This window comes from Pelodiscus sinensis, chromosome 19, assembly GCF_049634645.1.
Source record: "Pelodiscus sinensis isolate JC-2024 chromosome 19, ASM4963464v1, whole genome shotgun sequence".
In the NCBI taxonomy this organism is placed as follows: domain Eukaryota; kingdom Metazoa; phylum Chordata; order Testudines; family Trionychidae; genus Pelodiscus; species Pelodiscus sinensis.
Genome location: NC_134729.1, coordinates 5,348,604 through 5,357,409, shown reverse-complemented (window position 1 = coordinate 5,357,409; position 8,806 = coordinate 5,348,604). Strand labels below are relative to the sequence as shown.

Here is an 8,806-nt window from a genome sequence, read left to right as displayed (position 1 = left end):
TGGCACGCGCAGTGCCCGCTCTTGGGTTGCGCCTTTTCTTTTTCGGAACGAACCAAGTCAGAGCTGGAGAGGGGAGGATTCATGAACAAGGGGTTGTTTTTTGTGTTCGAGGGGGGTCGACAATAAACAAAAAGGAAGCAAATCTAAATGCTGTGTGGCTCACTTGGGAAGGGATCATGCGTAGGAACGGGGAGGGAGCTGGGTGGAGACGCGGGGAATGGAAGATGGTCCCCCCCCGGTGTAGATGGTCTATCCTATACCCCCCGGTCCCTGGGATGGGATGTTCCAAGGTCACCGCCCCCCACCCCGTGTCGGGGGAGGACTTGGTTCGTTCCAGGTGGTGGGCGGGGCCGCGGCCCGCTTCGGAGGCAGGTGAGTTGGAGGCACCGGGTGGTCCGCGCGCTACGCCCCCCCCCCATCCGGTAGATCCCCCCCCCGCTACGGCCGCCCCCCCATCCTGAAGATCCCCCCCCCGCTACGGCCGCCCCCCCATCCGGTAGATCCCCCCCCCCCGCTACGGCCGCCCCCCCCCCCCGCTACGGCCGCCCCCCCCCATCCTGAAGATCCTGCCCCCCCCCCGATCCGGCAGATCCCCCCCCTACGGCCGCCCCCCCCATCCTGAAGATCCTGCCCCCCCCCGATCCGGCAGATCCCCCCCCCCCGCTACGGCCGCCCCCCCCCATCCTGAAGATCCTGCCCCCCCCCCCGATCCGGCAGATCCCCCCCCCGCTACGGCCGCCCCCCCCATCCTGAAGATCCTGCCCCCCCCCGATCCGGCAGATCCCCCCCCCACGGCCGCCCCCCCCATCCTGAAGATCCTGCCCCCCCCCCGCGATCCGGCAGATTTTCCCCCCCCAGCTACGGCCGCTCCCCCCCCTTTCCGCGCCCCCCCCTTGTCTGCCCCCCCGCTCCGGCCGGCCCCCATCTCCCCGGCCCCGCCTGCCACTGCAGCCGGGTTCCCCAAACCAGCTGGGCCCCCCCGTCTCCCCGCTGCCCGCCCCAGCCGGGCTGGGTCAGAGCAAAGGTCCAAAGCCCCCTTGGGCAGGGTCAGTGGTCTGGCCTTGCTGGTGTGCAGGGGCTGTGAGGGTCCTGGGGCGACTGTGGGGGGGTCTCTACCCGGACTTGGGAGTGGACCCGGTCCTAAGCCCCTTACCGGGCCCTGGATAGATGCCACTGAACTAATCCATGCGGCCTCCGCTCTTCTACTCTGTGCGATCCTGTCTCATGGGCGGGGAAACTGAGTCACACAAGCGCAAAGGGACACCTCTTCGGTGTCATAAGCCAGGGAGCAAAACAGGCAGAATTGAGCACTTACCTGTAGCAGAGAAGTGAGCCCCAGGGCAACACAGAGGGTTTGTTTTTTTTGTCATGTCATAGCCCAGTTTTCTCTCCTTCATGGGTGTATCAATATATCCCTGGTGCGTTACAGCTGTACCTGTGAAACCTCACATAGACAGGGCCTAACTTTCAGTTCCTGTCTAGACCATCACAGCAGTCTCCTGGAGTAAAGACTAGTCAGATAGTCAGTCAACTAGTCAATTGCCCCCCTTCCCCTTGCTGTCACTTTCAGATAGAGGCAGCAAAGGGGGGGGAGGAGTACTTCAAAGCGGCATGCCACACAGCTGAGCCGAAGATCAGCTGTGCTGTGCTGCCTCTTTAAAATGCTGCCTTGGCGTTTCAAAGGGGCAGCGCCATGCATGGCATTTCTGGGGAAATGTGGCTCAGAACCCAGGGTTAGCTGGGAGTCCCAAGCAGATCCCGCGTTCCACGCGGCATGCAGCGCAGCATGGAGCCCGGGGTCACTGGGGGACTCTTGTACGTTTCAAAGCAAGCACGCCTGCATGCAGCCCAGAGTCAGCAGGATTCCCTGCTGGCCCCTGGCTGCACACGGCCATGCCTGCTTTGAAATGTACAAAAGTCCCCAGTGGGGGCTCTTGTACATTTAAAAGGAGGAATGCGGAAGTGACTACTCGACTAGTCAATTAACCATAACTTTAACATCCTTATCCTGGACGCGCACGGACCACAGCTTCCGTCCAGTGCACCTTGCTACAGCGGGTGCTAAGCATCATGGCTGTTTAAAAGGAGATGAGGTTTCCTAAAGCCTGATGTAAAGAATGGTTCTCTTCTTGTTAATGCAAACACAGTGGTTTTTAAAACAGCTTCAGTCTGGCTCTCCCTGTCACCACCAGTCTATGGATAACTCATGAGCTGGTTGGAAAACAAACTTTCCTGGTGCTAGGAGCCAGGTAATGAATTCATCTTTCTGGCTAGTGCGAAATGAGGTTTGATCAGGAGTACTCAGGGCCTCTCAGATCTTTTCCCCTCCCCACCCCGGCTACGTCTACACTGGCCCCTCTTCCGGAAGGGGCATGTAAATTTCAGCAGTCGTCGTAGGGAAATCCGCGGGGGATTTAAATATCCCCCGCGGCATTTAAATAAAAATGTCCGCCGCTTTTTTCCGGCTTTTAAAAAAGCCGGAAAAGAGCGTCTAGACTGGCCCCGATCCTCCGGAAAAAGTGCCCTTTTCCGGAGGCTCTTATTCTTACTTCAAAGTAAGAATAAGAGCCTCCGGAAAAGGGCACTTTTTCCGGAGGATCGGGGCCAGTCTAGACGCTCTTTTCCGGCTTTTTTAAAAGCCGGAAAAAAGCGGCGGACATTTTTATTTAAATGCCGCGGGGGATATTTAAATCCCCCGCGGATTTCCCTACGACGACTAGTGAAATTTACATGCCCCTTCCGGAAGAGGGGCCAGTGTAGACGTAGCCCCCATGTTTAAATCTGAGGATGCTTGTGTCACCTTAATTAGAAATCACTAGGGGGCAGACTGCTGTCATTTTAGACAGATTTCTTTTACAGTCGCTTGCTTTGGCTTTCCACAGCAGAAATAGCCTTCCTTTCTTGATCTCCAGTTCTCCTGCAGATGTAACATCAAGCGGACACACGACCACCTGCAGACACCTCTCCATGGGTCTTAGCAATGTTTTGCAAGTTTCGGAAGATGCCCAGGTTGTTTTGGGTAGCACCCTGGGCATGTGAGACCAAAGGACAGGAATGGTTATTCCTTACCATGGGCTATTCAGTTAGCCCCCTCACCTGAAAAGTTAAAATACTATCTACCAAAAATAGTATTCCCCCATTGTAAAAATATTCTTTATCGAGAATAACCACAAAAATACATATTTGGGTAGCCATCCCGAGGCAGTGTCCTGTAGTGGTTAGAGCAAGGGAGTGAAAGCAAAGGGCTCAGTTTATTCAGATCTTTTCTTTTTTCTTGCTATGTGAGCCTGAGCGTGTCATGGTTCTGTGCCTCAGTTTCCCCATCTGTGAAATGGGGATGATGGCAGTTGCTTAGCACACAGCAGGGTTGGGAGACTTAGTCTTTGTGTGCAAAGCCTGCCAAGATGTACTGATGAAAGGTGCAAGGTTCCAGCAAAAGGGGAAAACGTAGCCTTGCTTCTCTCGGGTGACATCGTGTACTGCCTGGCTGAGGGCAAGGCAGGGTGAGGGTCAGACCAGGAGAGCTGCTGGAGCAGAGAGTCGTGATACCTTTGACTGTTTGTTTCCACCCAGGGATGCGACCCACCAGAAGGCTCTGAGACCTGTACTTTAACAAGACTTGCCAAGCGAGTGGAGGAGTATCCGGAGCGCTGTGTGAAGGAGGTATTGCATTCAGAGCTAATGTGGCTGGCACACAGACCCATTTCCGTGAAGGCTCACAGGGTTACTGGTCAGTCTCCCCGCCTTGGGGTGACTGCTGACTTCATTGAAAGCCCCATGATCGGCTCCTGCTAGAGCCTCCAGCAACCATACTCAGTGACAGACTCCCTTGTGGGATCTCACGGGGCAGACCACGGCCCTGCGTATGGGGTGGGGGGAGGTAAGCGTGCTGCCCCCAGCGCTGGGCTTGGGAGCAAGGGAGAGTCTCTGATGTGTTGGTTCACTGCAGCGCCCTTTGTCAATCCACTAGTGACTCGGTGGCCTTGTGAAACGCTGTAAAACAGGCTGAGACAAGAGTCTGGCCTCGCCGCAGCCTTGCTAGGGATGGGCCTCCGTAGCAAAGCTGTTACTTCGCATTCCTAGAGGGCGCCCTTCTAGGAGGGCTTCACACACGCTAAGGAGACCTCACACACATGATCTGCTCGCACCCACAATTGACGCAGTTGTGAGCAAACAATGGAGCCTGGCTGTTCTGCTCTGGGATGGTCCGTGTCCCGGCAATGCCTGGACATCCCCACAGAGACCTGCCGCCCTGCCTGGAAGAGTTTGCGCTCTGCCTAGGGGCAGGATAACAGGCGGGTTTTTCTCTCCATTGTACATCTGGGGAAGCAGGGCACAGGGTGGTAAAGTGACTTGGCCAAGGTCACATAGTCAGTGGCAGAGCTGAGAACTTGGGCCCCGCCCTCCCAGCCCTGCCCTGCCCTCTGTCCCGCTGCCATAACGTTCTCGCTTGTTGTTCGGTTGCAGGGAGAGCTCCGCTTTGCCTTCCCCAGCTGGCAGCACCAGACTCACGTGCCCGCAGCCAGCCATGAACTGCCGCTCCGAGGTGCTAGAGGTGTCGGTGGAAGGCCGGCAGATCGAGGAGGCCATGCTGGCCGTGCTCCACACCGTCCTCCTCCACCGCAGCACCGGCAAGTTCCACTACAAGAAGGAGGGCACCTACTCCATCGGGACGGTGGGGACCCAGGACGTCGACTGCGACTTCATCGACTTCACCTACGCCAGGGTCTCCTCTGAGGAGCTGGACCGAGCGCTGAGGAAGGCCGTCGGGGAATTCAAGGTGAGGTTGGAGCCAGGCCCCCCGGGCAGAGTGCAGAGTGGGCTGCCGGGAATGCTGGGCCCTTCTCCAAAGCCTTTTAGCCAGTCGCTGAGCTGGGCAGCATCCCGTTATCCCTCCCTAGCACGGGCAGGACCCTTCCGACCGGGAGACCCCTGGGCCTGGCGTCTCGCAGGATGTGAGGACTAGAAATCTCCACCGGGGTTAGTGGGAGTGGCAGGCCCCCTCTGAATTGGGCCCAAGGCACTTGGCGTGAGAGGGCTTCACCCCACAGTTAACCCAGGCTCTCCCCGCCGCCCGCCAGCCCCCCAGGAGAGCCTCTCCCCCCGATGTTGGAAGGCTGGGCAAGTTGTCCCAGCGCGGAGGGCGGGTGGGCGCCCAGGCTGACTGCAGTAAGGCTGAGTGGTTTGAGCGCTGATAGTCCTCCAGCACCCGTCCCACAATTCCACCCCAAAGGATGGGCGAGGTCCCCCTCGCTTGGCCTGGGAGGGAGTCCTGGCGTCTCAGCCCAGGGAGCCCTGAGCTCTGCCCCCGGCGAGGAAAGCGATGGCAGTGGGGACGCGGCGAACCCGGTGCCCCCGCCCAGGGGTCGTTCGCGTGGGTTAGCTCGGGAGTGAGGAAAGGCCCCTCCGTGCGTTGCGCCCTTCCTCGGTGAGTCAGCCAGGGGTGGGCGGGCGGGGCCGCGTGTCCAGTTCTCCGTAAGGTGCACGTCCCTGTGGCTGCTGCAGGAGGGCCACCCCACCCCAATCTAGCCCATCCTCCAACCTGCCATGCCCGGGGCTTGCTGGGCCCTGGCCTGGGCTCTGCCATGCTCCTTCCAGCCGTGGCAGCGTGGCCCTGGCCCCAGCGGCCGAGCTCCAGTCCTGACGTCGCCACGGTTGGCTGGCCCAGCACCGGAGCTGCCACAGCAGGGTGAGTTTCCCCCCCAGCTCAGGTGCAGTTGCGAGGAGAACGAGCGGGGGCGTCCTGTCTCCTTGCAGTAGCTCCAGAGCATCCTCCTTCCCCTCAAATCCCTCCCAAACCTGGCTCCTCCCCTCCTCACAGTCTTGTGGCCCAAGCTTCTGCCTCATGCCTGAGCCCCCCGGCGCTACGAACCCTCGGCCCGACCCCAGCCACCTGAATTCTGTTCTGTGCACCCGTGTCAAGGTGACGGCTCGCACGTCTCCTCCCCGTCGGTGCAACAATATTCATTCTGCTCGGGGGGGTAGCGGTGGGGGGGAAGGGGGTGCGTGAGTAACAGGGCTGTGGCCGTGCGGGCTGGGAGTGAACCCAGCATCCTGCACTTCAGGGCTACGCAGCCTCCTTGGGAGGGAGCATCGTGGGAGTCGCCGCAGAGTGGAAAGGAGAATTGCGTAGTTACACACAGAGAGGCAGTGGCTCCGGGCGGGGCCGAGAGCTGGATAAACGGGCTCCCCACAAGCCATCGAGAACGAAAGTTCAGCCCCCCATGGAGCCGGGCATCTCTGCCGGGTGGGCGCGCTCTGTCTGTGTGGTGCCTTGCCCTGCACGCTGAGGCTTGTTGCGCATAATTCACCCAGCTGAAAGCTCGCGGCGCGTAATGCAACAGGGCCTGGAAGCTGCCCCTCTCCTGCCTGTTTATTACGATTTGCATCCCAGCTAATTCCCCGGCTGTGCTGGGGATGGTCACATGGTGAGGAAGTTTCTGTGGTTTTAAATCCCCGACATATGTTGCGGTGAATTTTAATTAGGGAGATTTAGGGACCAAATTCTCCCTGGAGTATTTTGCTTTATGTCCTAAATCCTGCTGAAAGGCTCGGGGAAGCAGCGATATCTCGCCTGTGGGTGTCATCTCCAACCATCACTGTTCAAATCCTTCACCGTCCGTATGTTGTGCAGTTTGCCAGCCCCAGCCTGGATTTCCAGCTTTAGCAGCCTGCAACCTTTTGTGCAAGGAAAGCGATGACGTTTGCAAAGCGCCCAATGTAAACGTCCCTGGAGGCTTGGCCCTTCTGCAGTGGGACCTGGGGGCAGTTGGCTGTTTGGGAATTGGCAAGCCGCATGGAGCTGTGTCCCTTTCCCCGGTGCGCCTCTTAGCTCCAGAAGAAGCTGCTGGCAGTGAGGCTGCTCACCGTAGTTACCAGGCGGCTTCACGGAGAGGAATCTCCAGCTGCTGTCACGGTGTGGCCAGCTGGCCTTGCCCCAGTGTCCCTCCGCCCCAGAGCTCAGCTGTGCCGGGTGTTCTCTCCGCAGGACGCCCTCCGGAACTCGGGCAGCGACGGCATCGGGCAGATCAGCCTGGAGTTCTACCAGAAGAAGAAGTCACGCTGGCCCTTCTCGGACGAGTGTATCCCCTGGGAGGTGTGGACCATTAAGGTCAACGTGGTGAACCTGGTCAGCGAGCAGGAGCGGCAGATCTGCCGGGAGAAGGTGGGGGAGAAGCTGTGCGAGAAGCTGATCAACATTGTGGAGGTGATGAACAGGCACGAGTACCTGCCCAAAATGCCCACCCAGTCGGAGGTGGACAACGTCTTCGACACGAGCCTGAAGGACGTGCAGCCCTACCTGTACAAGATCTCCTACCAGATCACGGACTCCCTCGGCTCCTCCGTCACCACCACCATGCGGCGGCTCATCAAAGACACGCTGGCTCTGTAGGGCCGGGGTCTGGGGACAGGGGTTTGTCAGAGGCTGGCACCTGTCTGCTCCCCACCAGACAGGGTGACACGGGTGTCCTGGCGAGGAGGGTCCTCTCCAAGTACAGTCCCAGCCCGTTGGCCTGCTAAGACCCCTCCCTTTCCTCTGTCCCGTTCGGGGGGGGAGCTCTCCGCAGGCTGGACTTGGGCCAGCCCAAACTGCGACTCTCCCTGTGTGGGGGTCGCCTGAGGCCTGTGCACCGTCGGTCCCGCGGCCTGTGTTGCAGCCGGCCTGTCGGCTCCCCTCCCCCACTCTCTCTTCCCTCAGATCCCTCCTCAAGCCCCGCTTCCCTTGTGGGACCTCATCCAGGCCCGGCCTGGCACTGGGCCTGCTGCTGCCTTGCGTCGTGGGACTGGGAATTCCCGCTGGGGCCGGGGGTCTGCAGAGGCTCTAACAATCCGTGGGTAACCTCTGGCTGCTGTCGAGGCAGGGGCTGAATTTCTCTCCCTTTAGCCCTCTCGTCTGGTGACAGTGGGGGAAACCCCCCCGCAGAGGCAGCTGCGGTTAGAACAGCACTCGGGCGTCTGTGGTGCCCTTCTCTGCCTCTCTTCAGCTGCCAACGAGAAGGATCCATCCAGGGGGAGCTGCCCCCTCGAGTAGGGTTTGTACAGCCCCTTCCCTAAAATACTGGGGTGTGGCTCAGTCCTTAACACCCACCACCCCAGCCAGGCACCTGAACCCACGTCCCTGAGAGGTGCAGCCAGGGGGTGGAAGGGAAGCTGGCCTGGCCGGAGAAGCGAGCGCAGTGAGAGTGGCCGTTGCTAGCCGGCCCTGCCTGCTCCGTCTCCCCTCCACATCCCCTCTTGCCGTCGGTCGAAGGGGCCGGGAGCTGAGTGAACTGGGGCAAGAAGGGGCCCCGGCCCGGTTGAGTTGTGTTGCCAACGTGTTCTCAGGTTTGTCAAAACCATCCCCTTCGTTCTGCCGGGCTGGCAAAAGGGCAGCGGAGCCGCAGGAGACACCTCCCGGTCCTGTCGCGTCAGTGCACCTACAGCCCCGTATCCTCTCTAGTGTAGACTGACGCCATCAGCCCTTGGGTGCTTGTGTTGGTCGCCGACTGTTAGGAAACTGACCTGCCTGTAGCTCTGGGTGTAATAAACGTTGGCCTGGCCGCCTTCTTACTCTGTCTCCTGTCAAGAGTGCGCGCCCCCATTCCCGTAGTGCCACCTCGATAAGAGTCAGGCTTTGCCGACTGCCCGTGGGCCATCCCAGCTGCAAAGCCCAGCCCTGCGGCTTTCTCCGAGTCCATAATCTGCCTTCTCCTTGGAGCTCTCTCCTGTGTCCCATATTCCCCACCTGCGCTGAGGGAGTCCTGCGGGGGCCAGTGAAGGGAGAGCCATCCCCGGGTGTGGGAAAGGGGAAAACACGATGCTGACG

At 59.8% G+C, this 8,806-nt stretch overlaps 1 protein-coding gene across 2 annotated transcripts; it reads left to right on the top strand.

Moving 5' to 3' along the window:
• Positions 1 to 304: 304 nt before the first annotated feature.
• On the top strand, positions 305 to 8,550 carry ATG101 (autophagy related 101). 2 transcript variants are annotated; one of them, XM_075902028.1, is made up of 4 exons: positions 305 to 372; positions 3,574 to 3,663; positions 4,468 to 4,780; positions 6,989 to 8,550. In XM_075902028.1, the coding sequence occupies exons 3-4, from the start codon at positions 4,529 to 4,531 to the stop codon at positions 7,391 to 7,393; spliced, it is 657 nt and encodes a 218-aa protein (XP_075758143.1). In that variant the 5' UTR covers positions 305 to 372; positions 3,574 to 3,663; positions 4,468 to 4,528; the 3' UTR covers positions 7,394 to 8,550. The 2 variants fall into 2 exon arrangements, with proteins under 2 accessions (XP_075758143.1, XP_075758144.1); XM_075902029.1 differs by having other exon boundaries at positions 346 to 368.
• The last annotated feature ends 256 nt before the right edge of the window (positions 8,551 to 8,806 follow it).